This window comes from Coloeus monedula (assembly GCF_965178545.1).
Source record: "Coloeus monedula genome assembly, chromosome: W".
In the NCBI taxonomy this organism is placed as follows: Eukaryota; Metazoa; Chordata; class Aves; order Passeriformes; family Corvidae; genus Coloeus; species Coloeus monedula.
The window spans coordinates 32,625,673-32,648,298 of NC_138821.1; the positions used below are offsets into that span (position 1 = coordinate 32,625,673).

A 22,626-nucleotide genomic window follows, 5' to 3' on the forward strand; every position below is an offset into this window, starting at 1 on the left:
AATATTTGTCTAAAAATGGGAATAAATTTTAGAAAGTTATGTTAGTGATATAGTTAATGTAATTAAAAAGTGAATTATTATCCAGAAGATGATTTCTTGGAGAATTTGTGTGTGTGTGTGTGTGTGTGTGTAGCAATTGGCAGGTGATTTTCTCTCTAGGGAAGGAGAGAGAGGCACTTATGACAAAGGCATTTGTTCTGTTGTTGGAAAAAGGTTAACAGTTTAGTCCAATAATCTTGAAATCTGTGCAATAGGTTCTTTGATAAATAAGGATAAGACATCAAACAAACCCCCAAGAAATACTTTTGAATTAATTTGGTTTCCTTGTGCCACTTGTAAAATATTTTGACTGTAAATTCCTTTATACTGACTATGTGGGCCTAATCATAGTTTCAAAATGTGCTGAGAATCGTGTGATGATATCTATTTACCTCTGTGGAAAAGAAACCTGATGTTTTTCAGCTTGCTGTTTTTCTATATTAAATGGAAATATTTCAACTATGCTTTGTAACAAAATCAAGCAAAAAATTGGGTTGCATTATAGAACTACTAATAAGAGGTAAGAAAAAAATCAGAAACAGATTGAAGTGTCAATGATTTTGTCTGTATTTAGGGATAAGGCCCCACAGATTCTGCCATAGATTGTCTTTAACTGCTGGAAATAGGAAGATTACTGTCTTGTGTATACTAAATAATTTGAATGTGAATAAACAGAATTGTTAACTAGGCATAATGAATCCTTAAATTATATACACTGTTAGAAAACCTGCTGAATTCAGAGAATGAACCAAAATAAGACTAAATTTTGTGGAAATAGAATAAGAATGTCTTTCTACAAAGGAAATTCACCAATTTGAATTTGTTTATATGCCTAACAAAATATTTTATTGAAGGAGATGTGTATGCAATGTGTTATGTTAATTTCTAGTTGCAGTGTGAACAATAAATGCAACTTTGGAAATGGCTGTCAAATACATCCAAGCATATCTCATTGTATTAATATTAGTGGATATACTTTAAGCAGTTCCTGAGAAAGGACTGTAGTGTTGAGCCTTTTTTATTATCTTCAGGTTCACATTTGTTCTTCTTACTCTTCACTAATAGGTAGCATAGATCAGTCAGTGTTAAAGGAATTACCTCCTGATCTCCTGGCAGAAATTGAATCCACCATGCCACTTTGTGAACGTGTGAAAATGAACAAGCGCAAACGTAGCACAGTTAATGAGAAACCAAAATATGCTGAAATCAGTTCTGATGAAGACAATGACAGTGAAGAAGCTTTTGAATGTAAGTAATACATATAAGCCCCAGTGGCTGTGGAAATTCTTATATGTGGAGTAAAGTAAATTATGGAAAACTTTCACAGTATGCTTTAAGGGATTCTAGGTTCATTATATCCACTCAAGAGATCTGGCCATCTTTCCAAACAATTCATTGAGGACATCTGGGTTAAAAATAAATTATAATATTTCTCAAAGGATACTGTAAAAGTGAATTCAGGTAAAACAAGACAAAATGATCAACAGAATGAAAGATTTGTGACATATGGACTGAATAGATTTGTAGTGTTACAAATATGTATTTCAGAAGTCTTTTGGTTGTCCAAAATTGAACTTTAAAAATATGAAAGTTATTGTTATAGAAGAAGATAAATTTCTTTGAGTATCTCATGAAGAAAGGGCATTTCATTAAATTAAATTATGAGAATTAAAAATTGATTAAATCTCATTCAAAGAGTGATAAATGTGTTATTCCATAAATGTTTGGCAGAATTTAGAAGGAAATTGGATGTTTATGTTCTGAGTAGTCTTTACATATAAAATTAATAGTAACTCTTGAAATATTATTAGTACTTACATTTTAGTCATTTTTTCTGCTTCAAAATAAACTTTGTAGAGCAATGACTGATTGTGAATAGCTGTTCTCATGTTCATGTTATTTGCCTTGCAGAGCCAGCACAACTGCAACACATTCTATTTTGTTGTGCAGCATTGATAAACTGATCAGTTTAAATTTCTTCTGGAAAGCAATATTGGAAGTTACTTTTCTCATGGAGATGTAGCTGGGGTCAGAATTTGTCCTACAGAGCATAAATTGATACTGATGATTTTTAAACTGTGGAGACAGATTTCATCTACCTCCACAAAATACTGCCTCATGGGGGAAAAGAATCAGTTGAAATGTGTAAAGTCTTTTCCCATAAACCCCCTACTTTTCTTCTCTAATATGCTCACTTCAGTTATCCCAGACAGCTCTTTGTTTGTTCAGTTGTAGTTAACTCTCAACCATTTTAAAATTGAGTGTTAGTATCTCAGGCCTTGTGAACATGACTGTACTGCCTCCAGAAGCAAGTCTGATCCATAAGCAGAACAGCTTCATAAACATGAACTAAGTTATTAATTACCTTTAACACTTGAACCACCTCTGTGCAGAAGTTTTCAAAAGTGGAAGCCCTCTAGGGTGCAGTGCAGAGCATATCACCTCTCACTCAGTATTGGTTTCATTAGTTCTGAGTCTGGGCTGACTATTGACTATATCCTGGTATGTTTCCTATTCTCAGTAAACTGGGGTTGTGGAAAGAACTTGTCAATTCTGTTCCAGTTCTGTCTGAATGCTTGGAGCCATTTTGCTCAAACAACCCTCTATACAGTCATACCTCTCTAAACTTCAGGAGGCTTTGGTAGAGACACAGATGTCAGGGCTGTTATATGCAAGTTCACATGAATAATAAACTCTTCTAGTCTAGAATGTAATGTTTTGGAGCCATTTTGATCTTCATAGCAAAGTCTGGGTTAGACATCTCTTTGCTTTCCTGTTACCTTAGATAATGGAGAGTTGGTTGATTTCATGGATGAAGTTACCTCCTTTTTCCAAATCCTTTTTCTATTACATCTTAGCACTCTTTCCCCTTCAGGACTGTATTTGAAAACAAAGAACTCTCCTTTCTCCTCTACACACACACTTTATTTCCACCAAGTTTCTGGTTTTATATAGAAAATTTATCCCAGTTTTTCAACATTCAGTTGTGCGAGGCTTTTTGGTCCTGACTGAAAACTGATTTTAATAACCTTCTGCGGTATATACTTGCTGCCTTGCCCAGGATTGTGACTCCAGCTTTCTCCTGTACACTGAATCTCCTGCAATATATATCAAGACAAAATTTTAGTTGTCTTGGCAAAACAGAATATCTTCAAATAACTAGGTTGCCAAGTCTTATTGGAACTCACTGTGTTAGATGGGCAAAATAATCACCAAATTGGAACATGGGCACCCAATAATAGTCAGAATTTAGACAACCTTAGTGTTCTCTTATGAAAGGATGCAACTTATTTTGATTTGTTCTACTTTCCTGACTTTGTTTAAAATGACAAATGCCCTGTAAATTTTTATTTTTAAATGTTTGCTCATCTTTCCCAGTTTTAGGTACTTTTTTCATGTAATTCAAAAGAAATTATTAGAATAATACCATAACAGATTTTTTTATATGATAGTTTTAGAGTGTTTGCTTGTTTTACAGAACATCTATATGATAGTGTTTAACTTGCAAATGTATAATTTTGAGCTATTAAAAGTAGAATTTTTGTCCTTATAATGAAAATGCATTTTATTTCTAGCTTCTCGTAAAAGACATAAAAAGGATAGAGATGAAGCTTGGGAGTATGAAGAACATGATAGAAGAAGTTCTGGTGACCATAGGAGAAGTGGTTATTGTCATGAAGGAAGGAGGACTTCTGCTAGTGGCCGTTATCGTAATCGCAGTCCCAATGACTCTGAGATGGATGATTATTCTTCTCCTCCTAGCCTCAGTGAGGGTAACTGATTGTTTTAAAACAATAATTTCTTCCCTAATACTAGTACATTTTTAAAGGATATGTTAAACATTTTAAAATAAACACCTTTACATGCAATATTGAATATAAGCATAAAAAGTGTAAACAATCCTTTATTCTCTTAATTAGTAGCTAGAAGAATGAAGAAAAAAGAAAAACAAAAGAAGAGGAAAGCTTATGAACCTAAACTAACACCTGAAGGTAATTTGAGAATATTTATTTTCTATAGTTTGTATTTTCTGGTTTGTATATAAAATAATTATATATATATTTCTTTTTCACCAGAAATGATGGATTCTTCTACTTTCAAAAGATTTGCTGCTTCAATAGAGAATATTTTGGAAAATTTAGAAGACATGGATTTTACAGCTTTTGGTAATATGTCAGAAATTTTCAAAATGCTTCCCCCAATTGAAAACACAAGAAAGGAATTTGCATCTCAGTATTTTCAAACTTCCTTCTTTGTGATTTAATTGCCTGTGAAACACACTGTGGTATACTGCATTTATATGGCTTCTGCCTTTAGTGGAGGCCTTTATCGTTCCAATTTCATTTGCTACTACAGGAAGAATATCCTTCTTCCTCCCTGCAGAATCCAAAAGGGACATAAATCACAATGAGACAAATAATAGTCCCCTGGAGTGGAAAGGATACCTCTTTGGGACATCATTAGGGTATCTTCTGTCAAACATATCTTTATAAAGAATGCTAACGTAAGATGGCTGGATGCCAGACACCCACCAAAGCCTCTCTCTCACTCCCCTCCACAGCTGGACAGGGGAGAGAAAATTTAACAAAGGGTTCATGGGTTGAGATAAGGACTGGGAGAGATCACTCATCAAATACCATTATGGGCAAAACAGGCTTGAATTAGAGGTATTAACTGAATTTATTACTAACAAAATCAGAGGAGAATAATGAGAAGGAAAATAAGACCTTAAAAACTCCTTCCCCCCACTTTCTCAACTCTGCCTCCTCCCTCCCAGCGGCACAGGGAAACAGGAATGGGATTTATGGTCAGTTCATCACCCATTGTTCCTGCCACTGCTCTGGGAGAGGAGTCAGAGTCTTTCCCCTGCTCCACCGTGGGATCCCTCCCATGGGAGACAGTTCTCCATGAACTTCTCCAACATGGGTCCTTCCCAAAGGCTACAGTTCTCCACGAATTGCTGCAACGTGGGTCACTCTTACACGGGGTCGGTTTCAGGCACAGCCTGCTCCAGCGTGTGACCCTCACATAGTCACAAGTCCTACCAGGAAACCTGCTCCAGTGTGGGCTCCTCTCTCCATGGGTCTACAGGTCCCTGCCAGGATCCTGCTCTAGAACAGGCATCTCATGGGGTCACAGCCTCCTCTCAGGCATCCCCCTGCTCCGGCATGGGCTCCTACACAGGCTGCAGATGGATCTCTGCATCCCTGAGGCCCTCCCTGGGCTGCAGGGGCACCGCTGCCTCACCATGGTCTTCCACCATGGGCTGCCGGGGAATCTCAGCTCTGGCGTCTGGAGCACTTCCTGTCCCTCCTTCTGCATTGACCTTGGTGTCTGCAGAGTTGTTCCTCTCACATATTCTCACCCCACTCTCCTCTGGCCCCAATTACATCTGCGCAATAACTTTTTTTTCTTCTTAACTATGTTATCCCCCAGGCATCACTGCCATCTCTGATTGACCCAGCCTTGGCCAGTGGTGGGTCCGTCCTGGAGCTGGCTGGCATTGGCTCTGCCAGACATGGGGGAAGCTTCCAGCAGCGTCTCACAGAAGCTACCCCTGTAGTCCCCCTGCTATCAAAACCTGGACATACACACCAAATACACCTGTAATTTCTGAGGCGCATAATTTTGCATCTGTTGTGGCCTTTGGCCCAACAGAGATTGATTATTCAATTCAGCAGCAGAGTGCTTATTCTCTTATGGATGAGGCACTGAATAACTGTATGCTCCCTATCCATTTCAGTAGAAACTAAGCCAGTTTAGCATAAGTGTCTGATGAAGTAGTTCAGGTTGACCAACATGACTTTATTTTGAAATGGATAACAGATCATTCATTAATTTTTTAGAACTAGAACAAAGGGAGGAACATAAGCAAATCACTACAGCTATGGTGTCTACAACCTTGGATTAAAAATATTTTTAATATATGACTTTCAGTCATATTTAACAAGTAGTTGTTTTAACACCACCAAAAGTTGTCATCATCAGTCTTCATTAGATGGAACTATTATATATGCTAGCTATTTGGAAAAGGAGTTATTTTTCTTCAGTTGGCTTTTTCATATTGACTGTAAAATATTGATTTCCTTGAAGTCTTATTAGAAATGTGATTGTTAATTTTTAATTTTTTTTTTAAGGTGATGATGATGAGATTCCACAAGAATTGCTACTGGGAAAGCATCAGCTTAGTGAGTTGGGTAGTGAATCTGCAAAAATCAAGGCAATGGGCATTATGGACAAGGTACATCTTCACAGTATTTAACTCTTTTTGAACATTTAATTTTGTTAAACATACAAAAACTTGTACCCCCTCTAATATTCCACCCTCTTCAGGTATACCTGTGACAAATACTGTGAACAATTGTGCTTCTGCTGAAGTGCTTAAAAAGTTACCACATCTTAACTGTTACTGTCTCTGAAGCCAAGACATTTTTGTTAAATGGTCTTCTGTGTTACGGCTGACTCAGAGCACTATATGCCAATAGGTAACACATGCCTGAACAGTAAAATCTAATAATTAATCTACTTTCACAAAAGCACATAATTTGCTCCTTACAGCTACTGTTGAGCAACCACAGTAAAACAGAGCCTGCTGGCAAAGTCAAAAAATCCACCCTTGCTGATATATGCCATTAGTGCAATGTAAATATATGTCCATCCAGCATCACACTGAGTTGCCTGCTACCTTCCTCTCTCCAAAGAGTCCTTTCAAACTTAAAAGATTTAATGCTCAAGCTGATAATAAGATTAATTTTTCTTAGACTGCATATTGTGATTTCTTTGCCATACTCTTCCCAACTTCTGTTCAAGGGAACTTTCTGTTGGCACAAACTGTTGGTATTGATTCTTTGAAAGGCCTCCTAGAAACAGAGACTAGACAGGTGTAGGGGAATAAAAGTAGGTATTTATTTGAAAGGCCTTCAAAGGTACACCCTGGGGAGCCAGAGGCTATTGCCAAGATGGACGACAGGTCACGAGTTTTTCACACTTTTATAGGTTTGGTTCATTTGCATATCAGGGTTAATTCTCCAATTAAGGCTTCAGTTTAATGATGTAATTCCCCTCAGCTTACCCCCCCTTAGAGGCTCTTTGGTTTATACTTTTTGGGCCTAGGATGGTCTAGGTGTCCTTGAAGAGCAGGCCCGGAGAGGCTTTGTTATGTCTACCTAGCACGAGAGAGCAGAAATTAACAGGCTGCAAGAAACTTCAGAGTTACACACTAAGCAGTACAGTGATTTGAAAAATATGAAAGTTAAAACCTAAGGCATCATTTCCACACCTTTAGAAACAATATTCTTGCTTTCCTTATCTTCCTAGAACTCTTGGCTTTGGGCAGTCTTGTATTAAATTCTTACTCTACCACCTCATGATTATTTATTATGCTTATGAAGTGTCTGTGAAGCCACTTATACAAGTCACTCTGAAGGGTTTTCTTTAATCTGAGATTTAGATGTTCTTCATGGCTCTTTCTTTATTCTCTCTACTTTCCTTTGTAGCATGATATTAGCCTGAGTGTTTCTGTTTCCTGATAGTTCTCACCCTTAACCTCTGTTACCTGTTTTTTTCACATACATACTTACATGTATGCATAAAATCAGAATTTTGTTGCTTCTAAAGGTGAGCACAAATAGTATCTGGATGAATGAAACTGATTCTCCTGGAGTTTAGCATATTCTACAGATTATTTAATCACAATTCTGTAGAACATCAGTAAGTGAATTTGAGTTACATTTTTCAATATGCTAGATTTTTAAAATTAATACAGTTATTGAGAATACACTTCCTTTTTATTAGAACTCAAGTATCAGGGAATTTTACTTCTGCTTGTCCATAGAACTAGGATTTTTTCGTAATAAATATCTATATAGTCAGTTAGAATTTGGGATTGATACTTGGATTTGGTAAATTTCTGTTTCTAGAAGCAAATGCAAAAGCATATAACTATGCAACATTAATTACAGTTATGCAATTTTAATCCATTTCTATGTATTTTGCTGGTTGAAAATGAAGTTTGATTGCAGTCTTAGAACATATTTTCACTAGTTTAATTCTATTATCAGCATTCTAAATCATGCTGTGTCAGAAACCAGACAAATCAAGATCCAATACTTAGATTGGACATTTTTTCCACAATTTGGAAGCTTTTATGTTCCTACAGTTGTTTGATGTGTTTTGTTTCTTGTTTCAGCTCTCAACAGATAAAACAGTAAAGGTCTTGAATATTTTGGAGAAGAATATTCAAGATGGATCAAAGCTTTCCACATTACTTAACCATGTGAGTTTTCAAATTACATTGTTTCACACCATTGTGTAGAATAGGGTTTTCTTCACTTGAGTCCCATATAGTGATAGTTTCGAATACTGTGTGTGTCTGTGAAAGGAATTCTTGATTTTATATGTATGTGCTTAAAAGATTGCCAAATTTTAAGATTTGAAGCAAAAATCTATTTTTTTATATTATTTCAAGTATGTTTTACTATAGTAAACATGTATTGGGAGCAATTAGGTTATCTTTTGACTTAATTTTAAATATTATCATTTCATCTTGAAATATTCATGGTAACTGGTGTAACTTGCACTATTGGGCTTTTTTTTTCTACTTTTCTACATGTCCATAAAAACATCCCTTCCACAGTGGAAGAAATATAACAGCCTGTGCTTTTATACAGGCAAGAACGATTATTTTTCTCCTTACCAGAGAAGTTATTAAAGTTTTCACCTGATTTTGCTATTAATAACATTATTACAATATGTTAGTAGTGCTGCATGGTCATAATTAACCTCATGTATGTTCGTTTTTATAAATTGTGCAAACACAGAAATACAGAGATTCCATACCCTGTGCTAAATCTAAATCACAGATTCACAGAATATGCTGAGTTGGAAGGGACCCCCAAGGATCACTGAGTCCTTATATGATCATATTTGATAAGACATGTTTTAAACCCATTGATATAGAGGAGTTGGTCTCTGGAGAAAGTTGTATTCTCATGAGTTTGGTGACTTAACAGTCTTTTTGTGTAAGAATTCTCTCTATTGGCAAAAATTAGACTTTTCAATGCAGCAACTGGTATGTATAGGCCACTGAAGAAAATACAAGATGAATGAGTTTAGATTTTGATTAAGGTACATCATTCTTAAGTAGAGAATGTGACAGTCTTCCTTCATAGTGCTCCCCAATGATACACTGTAGCGGGTTCAGTTTGTAACCGGGCAAAAACACCAATTAAAGTGTAGTGGTTTGGTCCAAAATACTCATTACTTACTTATTTACATTCTGTGAGATAAGAATTAGGAGAAAGCAAAGCAGGCACAAAACTTAAAGGAATATAAAGAAGTTTATTAACAGACCTGAAAGGAAGAAAAAAATATCAGACCACACCTTCAGAACACTTCGCCTCCCCCCACCTTTCTCCCTTCTCCCACTGACAATGTAAAAAGACAACCCTTGAGATTTTCAGTCAGTTTACCGCTTCTATAATAACCTTTTTTCAGTTCACTTAGGGAGAGGAGTCTCTCTTGCTCATGCTATGGAGACATCTCCACAAGAAATTCTCTCATGGCTTCAGTATCACAACGAGACAGCCGCCCGGGTTGGTTCTCTGCTCACATGTGAGAGTCCCTTCCCCCGACTTACAGCTTTTCCCACAAGTGCTTTTGAGGGTCCAATCTTGAGCTACTGGGGTACCATTTTAAGGTTGAGCTGTTCAGAAACAAAGGTTCTCTTCATCCATCTCTGGGAGCATCTTCATCTCTAGAAATAGAGGCCCTCCCCCTTCCCTGGAAGCAAACGGGTCCTCCTCATCTTCATCTCTAAGACTATCTCTGGGAGCATCTCTAGGAACAGAGGTCTTTCTCCTTCCAATTTGGAGCAAGAGTCCTCATCACTTCCATCTCTCCCTGTCCAAACTTCTCATCAAATTACAGCTGCTTCAGCATTTGCTTATTCCAGCACAGGTGCTTTTATTCACAAGTACAGTTTGAATGCTCCACCCCCCATGCCTTCATGAAATTACAATGGGTATTCTGATATATCATAGTCCATCATCACCATAGCTTTACAACAGAATTTCAGCTTCTAAGCATCTCCTCTTTCTCCTCCCTCAGGTTTTTTTCAGCTCTTCTTTCTTTACTTAATGTCTGCAGGCTTCATCTGTTCTGGAGGAAGCTTACAGCACTAAAAGGGTTAATCTCACCCGAGCCTTGCAGCTGGAATTCAATTATCGCTGTTGGTCACATGGTCTTTGCTGGGCAGAAGCAGCTTCAGCTGAATCTTTGGCCACACTGGAGGGCGGGAGGGGGGGTACTGGGCCACACCTTCTGCACATAACAGGGCTGGGGGCGGGAATGGAACAGGGCCGCACAGCTCCAGGATGGCTGTGTCCCGGTCTAGCCCGGCACCGCTGGGCCCCACATGGGCCCAGCCTAGTTATCTGTCCCAAGGCCGGAAGCAAGAGAGAGCTTTCCTGGGGTTTGTCCATTCTTAAATGTGGACCACAGAGGCGATCAAAATTTTTAAGTGACTTAAAAAATTGTTAATATTCAAACTAGCCAGTTGGTAGGTTCTGTTAGGTCATAGAGGAAGCTGTAAGCACCTCTTTGCAAGAAAATCACTTCCGGAGTTATGCTAACCCATGGCATACACAGAAAGCTTCTTTGTGTTTTTCTAGAAGAACACAGTGAGATATTGAAGACCTGTAATTTAGGGTTACAAACCTTTTTCTAGTAAAACAAACATTTGTCGATTTCTAAACCAAACTATCTTTGTATCGTAAAGGAAATACTGCATTTTTTATGTGTGTATATATGTATATTAAAATAATGTTATCTTTTACTTGGTAAGGAAAAAAATTTAACTTTTTGTTAACACTACCTTGTTTTCTATCACCTGTTACAGAACAATGACACTGAAGATGAGGAGCGATTATGGAGAGATCTTATTATGGAGAGAGTGACAAAATCTGCTGATGCTTGTCTTACTGCTATCAATATTATGACATCACCAAATATGCCTAAGGCTGTATATATTGAAGACATAATAGAAAGAGTTATTCAATACACAAAATTTCATTTGCAGAACACTCTCTATCCTCAATATGATCCTGTGTATAGAGTGGATCCTCATGGTGGTTAGTATGCTAAATGTTTCGCATTTTGTTGTCATATGCATATCTTGAGGTGTGGGTATTCAAGAATGGTTTTAAGAATCTTGGATCCAGAATTCAAAGCAATTATGAAAATATTAAATTCTTGCTTTCTAGCTGATTTTACTAAATAGTTTTTCTTTTGTAAGAAATTTCATTTAGAAAGCTGTAGTCATGGACTTGTTTTGGAGACATTTCTTGAGGAAGATATCATCTTTCTAATATCTGATGTGAAATACTGAAAAAATTAATGATACTTTTTATTTTCTAGGTGGTGTTTTAAGTTCAAAAGCAAAACGTGCCAAGTGTTCCACCCACAAGCAAAGAGTTATAGTGATGTTATATAACAAAGTTTGTGACATTGTCAGCAGTTTGTCAGAGTTGCTAGAGATACAGCTTCTCACTGATACAACTATTCTTCAAGTAAGTTTTTTCAGAAAAATTTTTGTCTGAGAAATTTTTTTCTTTTTCCAGAGAGACTGTAGAGTGTAATTGTCTCAATGACATGAAATATGAAACCAGTACAAACTTTTAAATTATTAACAGCAGTGACTAGTTTGTTCTGTAGTAATGTTCACATCTTTAATGGCTTTTATTGTACAGTTAAGAAAAGTTGAATATGATTGTATTAAAATATCCTTTAATAACTTTCTTTTTAAATCTTATGAATACATGTTGTCGAATACCTTACCTGATGAATGAATAATCTGCTTGTGAAAATGCATAAATGTCAGTTTGGTAGTCAAATATACTTACAATAGCTTCTTTCTGTTGATAGATATCATCTATGGGAATAACACCTTTCTTTGTAGAAAATGTCAGTGAACTACAGCTATGTGCCATCAAATTAGTGACTGCAGTAAGTAATTTTTAATTTGCAGTTTCATGTTCTTCTGAGAGTTATTAGGACATTTACATAGGCTGTATTTTTGCTGGTAGAGAATTGGAGCTTAGAACTAATTTTATTCTTGCATGTTTTTACAGTTTGGTATCATAATCTAGGAACAGTATTAAAGCTACTTGAGCTCCTCCCATTTGCATAGTACTCTATAGGAAGAAATAGCCTACTTAAGCCAAGGAATTTACTTAATTTTGGTTATGTTGTTTAAAGCATAAACACAAACCCCTTCCTCTTACTTGTTCTTTCTTGTCTTAAGAAATCTTAATGTGGTTTTTCTTATCTCCTTTGTTAAGACTAGAGTTTATACAGAACTAGTAGGATGGTTATATATAATAGAACTATATAATAGAATAAGTCCTCTTCCTCAGAAGAGGTAGCTATGTGAAAAATTCATGGGGCAGATAAAATATTTTTTCAGGAAAACTGCAGTGCAACACAGATGAGTTTGTTCAAGTGAAAGTTTTTCATCTTTGTAAGGATTATGTACTCCAGTATTTATAAAAGTAATTCTGCCTGAACAAAGGGAGAGGCAAACTCTACAATCCTGATCCCATAAATTGAATTAATATTTAATGTCAGGCAAACATCAAAGCTTAGTTTTCTCAAATGTGCTCTAAAACCATACATGTGTTCATGTTTAATGTACGTTACCATAGACCTTTGCTCTATACTGAAGTCTGGTAGCTTAGCCTTACCCTGACTTTCAGTGTATTGTACTATTGGCAGAAAAATTTAAAACACATGGTATTTTTAAGAGCTATTAAACATTTATGCTATTTGAAGACTTTTTAAAAAGCTGTATTCGAAAAAGGTTTTATGTATTTTATAAAGAAATGCTTGCTTTGAAAAAACAAAGCAATGTGTTAAAAACAAGGTATGCATTAAATATAATTTATTTAAATGTCATGTAAAGAGTATGTTTCTATATATGATTTAAAAAATCTATTTAACAAGTGATATTTTATGTAACAATAAATACTTTTTTAACAATTCTGTTACTATTAAATAGGTGTTCTCCAGGTATGAAAAACATAGGCAGTTAATACTAGAAGAAATTTTCACTTCCCTTGCAAGACTACCAACCAGCAAGAGGAGTTTAAGAAATTTCAGGTAAATTCTGACATAGATTGATAATTTGTAGACAGCAACATTTACAGGTTTTTAGATGTAGGATTTTAGGCTTCAGTATTAACTTGTTCTTTAAAAATCTGTGACTCCATAAGCTATGTTTTGTTAGAGGTTGATATTTCAAAACCAATACAGTGAGAGCAGAATTGTCTGACAAATGTATTTTGTAATAACCACTTTCTTATGCCATCATATTTATGCCTGCTTCCAAAATAATTGCAATATCTTATCTGTCTCAATAAGTGTGTAAATGACTGTAATGTTAGTATGAATTCAAAGTTTTTTTCTTGGAAAATTCTTTGGTTCTGTTCATATGGATTTTATATAATGTCATTGCTAAAGCTTAATGGGAAAATTCTGGCTGAATTTCTTTGAGGACATGCTCAGAGCACTCTTTCCATGAAATGAATCTAATACTCCTTTGAATGAGTCTCTTTTAGAAACTACTCAGTTCGCTTTAACTGTCTTTTAAGTGCTTCAGCTGGATTTCAGTGCATCTTCTGAATAATAGTATAGTTTCAGGTTAAAGTAGAGAAAGAATCTGACTGGATTTCAGTTAAAATTGAGGTTGGGCACTGCAAATTATTCTAAAACATTTGTTGTTAGTGTTAATTTTGTTCCTTGCTTCCATACATCTTTTCCCTGGAGACAGACAAGTTGTCAATGAAATAGGTTGTCTGATCCAGGGTGGATGGACAGGAAATATCCAGGAAAAGAAAGTAATTGAAACTTTGAAGTTGAATTTGGCAATTCTAATGTTAACATGAGTTCTTGTTCCTAGTATTTCCTATTGTTTTGTTTATAGACATCAGAGAGATCTAGTAAATAGGAAGGTGTTAGGCATAGGAGCATAAATGGTAGATACCCTCTTTGAATTGGGACCTGTCTCAAGGCCATAATGACTGCACTGTTTATCGCTAGAGTCCTAGCTCTAACCTGTTGGAGGCCATTCCCTGTCTGTGGCTATAGTCATGAAGGGTGCAGTTTACCTAAAATTTTATAGGAAAATATTCTCTCTGTACAAATAGTTAGACATAACTTCATGTAGCGGGTTTGGTTTGTAACTGGGCAGAAACACCAATTTAATGTAGTGGTTTGGTCTAAAATACTCATTACTGTTTACATTCTGTGAGATAAGAAATAGGAGAAATGCAAAGCAGGCACCAAACTTGAAAGAATATAAAGAAGTTTATTAACAGACCCAAAAGAAGAGAAAAAAAAAGTCATACCACACATTCAGAACACTTCTCCTCCCCCCCACCTTTCTCCCTTCTCCCACTGACAATGTAGAAAGACAACCCTTGAGATGTTCAGTCTGTTTATCACTTCCATAATAACCTTGTTCAGTCCATTTAGGAAGAGGAGTCTCTCTTGCCCATGCTATGAACACATTATCACAACGAGACAGCCGCCCGGGTTGGTTCTCTGCTCGCATGTGAGTCCCTTCCCACAACTTGCAGCTTTTCCCACAACTGCTTTTGAGGGTCCACTCTGGAAATTACTGGGGTATAAATTTAAGGTTGAGCCGTTCAGAAACAAAAGTTCTCTTCAACCATCTCTGGGAGCATTTCATCTCTAAGAATAGAGGCCCTCCTCCTTCCCTGGGAGCAAAGGGTCCTCCTCATCTTCATCTCTAGGACTATCTCTGGGAGCATCTCTAGGAACTGAGGTTTTCTCCTTTCCCATTTGGAGCAAAAGCCTTCATCGCTTCCATCTCTCCCTGTTCAAACTTCTCATGAAATTACAGCTGCATCAGCATCTGCCTATCTCAGCGCTGGTGCTTTTGCTCACAAGTACAAGTTGAACGCTCCATCCCCCATGCCTTCATGAAATTACAACGGGTACTCTGATGCATCCTAGCTTTACAACAGAATTTCAGCTTTAAGCATCTCCTCTTTCTTCTCCCTCAGGTTTTCAGCTCTTCACAGAATAAAAGGGTTAATCTCACCTAGGCCTTGCAGCTGGAACGTCGCTTATCGCTGTCGGTCACATGATCTTTTGCCAGACAGCAGGGCAGCTTCAGCTGAATCTTGGCCGCCCTGGAGAGAAGGGGAGCCGAGCCGCTCTGGCTGCCCACAGCAGGGCTGTGTGGGGGGTTCCACGGCTGGAACAGGTCCATCGGCTCCAGGATGGCCGTGGCCCGGCCCGGCCTGGCCCGAGCAGGGCCTGGGCCGGGCCTGCTGGCTCCCACACGGGGCCCACAGCCACCTGTCCCAGCACCAGAAACGAGACAGAGACTCTGCCTCGGGGTTTTCTATTCTTAAGTGTGGATCACAGAGGCAGTCACAACTTTAAGTGGCTTAAAGAATTGTCCATATTCAAACTGGCCAGCTGATAGGTTCTGTTAGGTCATAGAGGAAGCTGTAAGCACCCCTTTGCAAGAACATCCCTTCCGGGACTATGCTTGCTAACCCATGACACTTCATAAAGATAGTAATTGCAATCTCTTTTGTGTACAGTTATTATTTTGATAATTTAGGGAGAATGATGTCAGAGATTATCACCTTTTCCTATTGTTAAACACAGCATTAAGTGGTGTTGATGTAGTAAACACCACACTGTTTATCAGGTTAAATCACTTGGAAGGGGAGAAATGTGAGGTGGAGTGTATTCATGCTGGTCATACCAACTTAAAAGACACTCTTGCGTGCTGAAGTTTATAGTCTGTTGCACTACCTGAGATTACCATAGGTGTAACTGTTGTAGAAGTCAGTCCAGGTCATGGTCACTATTTTCTCTTGTTTAAAATTCCTGCACATTTCAGATACATTAAATAATATATAAGTAATAAATTATTATTACAAGCTTGGTCTAATTTTTAATGTTGTGTTGGAAATGGATATGGCATTATACAGAATAAGCCTATTAGTAAGTGCCTTTGCATGGAGGTGTTTGATTTATTAAATATTTCTGAAGATTTTTCTGCTGCTGAACTTCACAGACACTCTGATGTCCCATCTGTGAGCTGCTTCAGTTCATCTCTTTGGCCTGAGAATAATGCTTACCATTTTTGTTAGACCAAACCTTTTGCTGCATAAGAGAGAAGCAAATTACAAGATAAATGTCTATAACAGATTCCTAGCTTTGATTATTATTTTAGAAAGATGTTATTTAGGAAAAAAAATTTGTTTGGTTTTTCTTATTTAGTTTTAGTGCTAACGCTGTCTTATTAACAGATTAAACAGCAGTGACACTGACGGAGAGCCTATGTATATTCAGATGGTAACAGCACTAGTTCTGCAGCTTATTCAATGTGTGGTGCATTTGCCATCAACAGAAAAAGATTCTAATTCAGAGGAGGAATCAAACAAAAAAGTAAGTTTTTTTTAAAGAGCCATAATTTTTTTTTTTGTACAGGAATGACTTTGTAGGTATAATATTTTATGATGTTGCTCTAGTAATCAAGCCTCTTAATTTTATGTCAGCTGTAATTATTTGATGAATGAGAAATGCTGGTCTGGAAATTATATTTCTGTGCATGCTAAAATATTAGAAAAATAAATCTTGTTATTTTTAGGTGGATCAAGATGTGCTTATGACTAACTCGTATGAAACAGCCATGAGAACAGCACAAAACTTCCTTTCTATTTTCCTTAAGAAGTAAGTACTGTTGCATTCTTTAGTGTATTGATGAAACCAACTCCAAATAAAATTTCACACCTTAAGACAAACCAAACCACTTTGCAATCCTAAATGACTACTAATAAAGTTACTTATAACAATATATTTTATAAATCTCTGAGAGAGCTACCTGTCTGGAAAAAAAATTTTATGGAACAGAAAGTCTGCAGAGAGTTTAAGAACACATTTAAGAATCTGTCTGATAATTTATATAGGATCCTTTTATCAGGGATCTTTTACTCATCTGAAACATGGAAGAGAAGGCTGAGTAAAATATTTAAGTGATGAAACCAGATTATTTCAGTCATCAAAATGACCAAAATATAAAAACCCTAAAATTACTTTCATTTAGATAAAGTTAGGAATGTCAATAGCTCAGGAGGGGAAAAAAACCCATACCTGAATAACCAAAGGATTTGTAAGAAAAAGTCCTGATGTTTTTATCATGTTAATTTCTGTTGTTAAGCCAAAACACTGTTTGTGAGCTATCTAGCCATTTCTCTGCATACTTCTGGTATAATTAAAGTTAGGGATGCCACATATAGGTGAAATACTATCATGTATGTTATCTTTTGATTTTTTTACATTCTGTTTTTAACCTTTCTGGAACATAATACTGAGATGCCTTATCACTGTGAGATAAGTCAGACCAGGTTTAAGGACAAAACACCTCCTAAATACCCCACTCTAGCTTGAGCTTTAGTATTTTGCCTACTTTGTTTATCCAAGCTAATGCAGACTTTAACTCAAAACAATAAATAAAAAACCTTAGGAACAAAATTCTACTCTCCCGGATTAGCTGCTTTACTTGCAGTACAACTTGGAGTGATAACTGTTTAAACTATTTGTCTGTAAATGGAAAAAAACCAATTTTTCTGCTAATATTTTGGATTTTTTTTTTTTTTTTTTTTAGAATTGCATAAAACTGGGGTTTTTTTGGCTAAAAATAGGATTAGTTCTCTTTGCATCAGAAGAAAAGCTTAAATGGCTCTTAAATTCACTTACAAACATGCATTTTGATTTAAACAGATGTGGCAGTAAACAAGGGGAAGAAGATTACAGACCACTGTTTGAGAACTTTATTCAAGATCTTCTTTCCACAGTCAATAAACCAGAATGGCCAGCTGCAGAGTTGCTACTTAGCTTATTAGGAAGGCTACTGGTAAGTTTTGTTCTTAACTATTATATTAATTTATTTTTTATTACAATGGAACTTGTTTATTTCAGCTCAAACTGTTACAGGAGTGTTTTCTGATTGTTGACGTATGCAGCATGTAAGGATATTCTTACATGTATCACTATTATGTAATGCATAGAAAATAAAATTTAGGTCAGAAGATCATTGATATGGAACTTAGTAAAGGTCATATGTATAGAGTTTCTCATTAAAGTCCTCTTCTAATATTCCATGACATTTTCCACATTAAAAAATGCCATTCTATAGCAAGTTTAGATATTCATAGAACCATAGAATATGGTGAGCTGGAAGGGACCCACAAGGATTATTGAGTCCAACTCCTGGCCCTGCACAGGACACCCCCAACAATCTCACCCTGTTCCTGAGAGGGTTGTCCAAACACTCCTTGAGCTCTGGCAGCCTTGGGGCTGTGACCACTTCCCTGGGGAGCCTGTTCAGTGCCCAACCACCCTCTGTGTGAAGAACCTTTTCCTGATATCCAACCTAAACCTCCCCTGACACAATTCCAGTTGTTCCCTCGGGTCCTGTCATTGGTCACCAGAAAGCAGAGCTCAGCGCCTGCCCCTCTGCTGCCCCTTGGGAGGAAGCTGCAGACCCCGGTGAGGTCTTACCTCAGTCTCTTCTCCTTCAGGCTGAACAAGCCAAGTGACCTCAGATGCTCCTCATACAGCTTCCCCTCTAAACCCTTCAACATCTTCATTGCCCTCCTTTGGATGCTATCCAATATTTTCATTCATATTCATTGGAAATAAAGTCAGACTAATACCTGTAATTATTCATAGAATCATAGAATGGTTTGGGTTGGAAGGGACTTTAAGACTCATCTCATTCCACACCCCTGCAGTGGACAGGCAGGGACACATTTCACTAGACCGGGTTGCTCCAAGCCCTGTCCAACCTGGCCTCGAACCCTTCAAGGGATGGGGCAGCCACAGCTTCTCTGGCCCTTCTTCCAGGGCCTCGCCACCCTCAGAGGGAACAATTTCTTCCCAATATTCCATCTAACCCTGCCCTCTGGCAGTGGAAAGCCATTCCCCCTTGTCCTATCACTCCATGCCCTTGCAAATAGTCCCTCTCCAGCTTTCTTATAGGCCCCCTTCAGAGACTGGAAGGTTCTCTAAGGTCTTATGGACATTCAGGTTCCTCAGGTGGTCATGAGCCTGATCTTCACTTAGAGTGGGAGGGACTTTTCTCTCCCAGTCCCATACATCTCTGGACTATTCCTTTAGCACAGAACCTGAAAACAATTAAGTAGTTTGGTCTCTTATAAGTTTGGTCTTAAATTAAGTGGTACATTTACTTATGGATTGTGACATTTTACAGAATGTGAATATTTTCATTGTAATATTTTTTGAGAGTTGTTCTTCAGCATTACAATGCAATTAATACAGTAATTTGAGCTTTTATTTGGAAAATATTTTATGGTTGTGTTCCTGGTAATATGTAGCTTTCTTTATACTTGTGTGAATAATGAGGAAGATGTATTATGGTGCTATGCTATTGCAAAGGATATCTGCTCTACTAGCTGTCTGGTTTATTTTAGTTTTTTAAAAATATATATTTTTATAACAGGCATATTTGTAGAGAGAAAGACTCAAAGGAAAAAACATTGTAAAGTAAGGACTGTATCTGTGATGTAATAGCAAATTACATAATTTTAAGCAGCATGGAAATTAGGTGGACTTTTTAATAAGGTCAAATTGTCTTGTAAGAAGAATCTCAGTTGCATAAATAAATAATTTTTATAACAGTTTATTCTGCTTTTCTTAGGTTCACCAGTTCAGTAACAAATCTACAGAAATGGCATTAAGAGTTGCATCGCTTGACTATCTTGGAACTGTAGCTGCAAGACTCAGGAAAGATGCAGTCACTAGCAAAATGGATCAAGGTTCTATAGCTAGAATACTCAAACAGGTGCGTGAAAGATCCCATGCCAGTTGGATTGAGATATATCTATTTAAAAGCCTAAACATTTTAAAGATATGTGAAAAACTGGCATTATGAGGTATCGTGGTTTGACACTGGCCTAATGCTAGGCACCCACAAGAGCTGCTCGCTCACCCTCCCCTGCCACAGCTGGGCAGAGGAGGGAAAAGGGAAAAAAAATTAACGAAGGGTTCACGAGTGAGATAAGGACCGGGAGAAACACTTCAAGGGCGAAACAGGCTCAACTTAAGTTGCAAAGTGAATTTATTACTAACAGACTCAGAGGAGGACAATGAGAAGTAAAATAAGCCCTTAGATCACTTCCCCCCCCCCCCCCCCCCCAGCCCCTCTCTCCTTCCCACCAACAGCACAGGGAGACAGGGCATGGGGGTTTGGTCAGTTCATCACTGAGATTTCCTTCTGCTGCTCCGGGAGAGTAGTCTTCCCCTGTGAAGCCATGGGGTCCCTCCCACGGGAGACAGCTCTCCATGAACTTCCCCAGCATGGGTCCACTCTCATGAGCAGCAGCCATACCACACCTGCTGCAGCACGAGCCCCTCCCATGGGCAAACAGTCCTCCCAAAACTTCTGCGCCATGGGTCTCTCTTTCCACGGGGTGCAGTCCTCCAAGGACAGGCTGCTCCAGCCTAGAAGCAAGGGTCCTCTCTCTCTACCGGGTCTTCCACTGGACCACAGCCTCCTCCAGGCATCCACCCACTCCGGCATGGGCACCTCCCCCACAGGCTGCAGGTGGATCTCTTCATCCTACGTGGACCCATGGGCTGCAGGGGCACACCTGCTTCACTGATTTACCAAAATATGAATATCGATCTAATATCGATATCCAACTGAGACGGAAAAAAACTCTCTAACAGTTTAGAGTTAGAAAGTGTATGTTTTATTTGGCGCCAGGCACTGCGTGGGATAGCTCCCTAAGATGCAGGGCCCCGATACAAGCAAACACAAAGCTTTTTATTTACAAATATTATGAATATCCAAAATACAAATGCATATTCATAACATTAACACCTCCCATTCTCCGCTTCATATGGAAATGAGCTTAAATGTCATTAAGCATGCATAGTGTGTGTTCTGAATTGAGTCGGTGGTCTTGAATTGGGTCAGTGGTCCCAAAAAGATGAAGTAACTCATCTTGCTCATTTTGACCTTTTTGCCTTTCTGAGCTTTAACAATCCTAATTACTTTAGTGACCTCTAAGTTTCTTCTTGCGTGACTTTTGGACGGGCTCCCACAAAGGGAGGAAATTGGCAATTGTCTTTATTCTATACACCAACTTATCAATGTTTCTACTCCTCATTCTAAGCACAGCTAAGCAAACATGCAAATGACAGATCATCAGTTATTTGGCAATCAGTTACTAACATCTTAAAACCCATTTCAGGTCCAGCTCTCTTAACTATTTTAATTAACTCTCACTGGGCCCAAATTCCTTCTTACTCTAACTAATTTCAGCACAGCTAGCCTATAACTAAAATCTTTATGTTTCTTCTAAATCTATGTTTCATCACCATGGTCTTCACCACGGCCTGCAGAGGAATCTCAGCTCCGGCACCTGGAACACCTCCTCCCCCTCCTTCTTCACTGACCTTGGTGTCGCCATGTTGTTTTACTTCACATGTTCTCACCTCCTCCTCTTCTCTGGCTAGAATCCAAAATCTTGTGACTGTTTCGATTTTCTTCTTAAATATGTTATCACAGAGGCATTGCCAACCTCTCTCATTGGCCCAGTTTTGGCCAGCAGCATGTCCATCTTCAGAGCCATCAGGGATTGGCTCTGCTGGACATGGTGGGAAGCTTCCAGCAGCTTCCTCACAGGAGCCATCTTTGTGGCCCCCCCGCTACCTAAAACCAGGCCATGCCAAAACAATACATGGGGAATGAGTTTTCATTGTTTTTCAGATTTCCAGATCAAATATACTCAATTTATAAGTATCACATTTGTTAATTCGTGTCTTTCTCACACCATCTTCCTAGTGATCATTTTAAGTGCTTAATTAAAATGGTAAAACCAATTTTCTGGTGACAATATAGATGAAATAATGGAGTGACAGTTGGATTATCTCTTAAGAGGACTTAAAATATGTATATGCATGTATGTGCATTTGCTATTGCAAAATGGTAATTGAGCTTATGGCACTCATATACAGACACTTGAGAGTTAAACTGTTAGGCCTATAAGGTTAGTTTTTATGTGATGGAACTGGTATTGGTTGTGTGTGTAGGGGGGGGTTGTTACTTTTGTGGTTTTTTTTTTTTTACTGGAATTGCATATATCTTTCATTAGAGAATACATATTTGCATTTCTGCTAATGCTCCTTATTAAAATGTCTCCAAATCTACAAGGTTGGCAGCAATTAACAAAGCAGTGTATGGATTTGGGCCCTCTAAAGTACATTAAGAAAATCTTGGGCCTTGTGTGTCCTTTTAAAAATGTGAACTTTCACATTTCTTATGGATGCAATACTTTTCTTTCTGAACTATTAATTGTTTTCAACATGATGAGATCTAAAGTTGAGTATTCACATGAAGTTCGTTTCCCTGAAAAGACTCCAGATCTATTATATGTATTTTATGATGACTGTTACAGACTTATTTTGAAGGTAAAAGTCACACAATTTACAGGCATTCAGATAAAGAATCAAAATTCA

The 22,626-nt window shown here is 37.6% G+C and overlaps 1 protein-coding gene across 6 annotated transcripts in view; it reads left to right on the top strand.

Moving 5' to 3' along the window:
* Positions 1-22,626, top strand: part of LOC309584601 (nipped-B-like protein) — a 171,799-nt gene that overhangs the window by 120,191 nt on the left and 28,982 nt on the right. For 5 of the 6 annotated variants that reach the window (XM_082300695.1, XM_082300697.1, XM_082300699.1 and 2 more), the window contains 14 exons: positions 1,105-1,287; positions 3,615-3,812; positions 3,960-4,031; positions 4,116-4,205; positions 6,177-6,280; positions 8,228-8,314; positions 10,937-11,168; positions 11,455-11,606; positions 11,962-12,042; positions 13,094-13,194; positions 16,389-16,527; positions 16,730-16,812; positions 17,863-17,995; positions 19,802-19,945. In XM_082300695.1, the coding sequence (XP_082156821.1) occupies positions 1,105-1,287; positions 3,615-3,812; positions 3,960-4,031; positions 4,116-4,205; positions 6,177-6,280; positions 8,228-8,314; positions 10,937-11,168; positions 11,455-11,606; positions 11,962-12,042; positions 13,094-13,194; positions 16,389-16,527; positions 16,730-16,812; positions 17,863-17,995; positions 19,802-19,945 (1,799 nt within the window). The remainder of the gene's footprint in view (positions 1-1,104; positions 1,288-3,614; positions 3,813-3,959; positions 4,032-4,115; positions 4,206-6,176; positions 6,281-8,227; positions 8,315-10,936; positions 11,169-11,454; positions 11,607-11,961; positions 12,043-13,093; positions 13,195-16,388; positions 16,528-16,729; positions 16,813-17,862; positions 17,996-19,801; positions 19,946-22,626) is intronic. The other variant, XM_082300696.1, reaches the window with a different exon arrangement.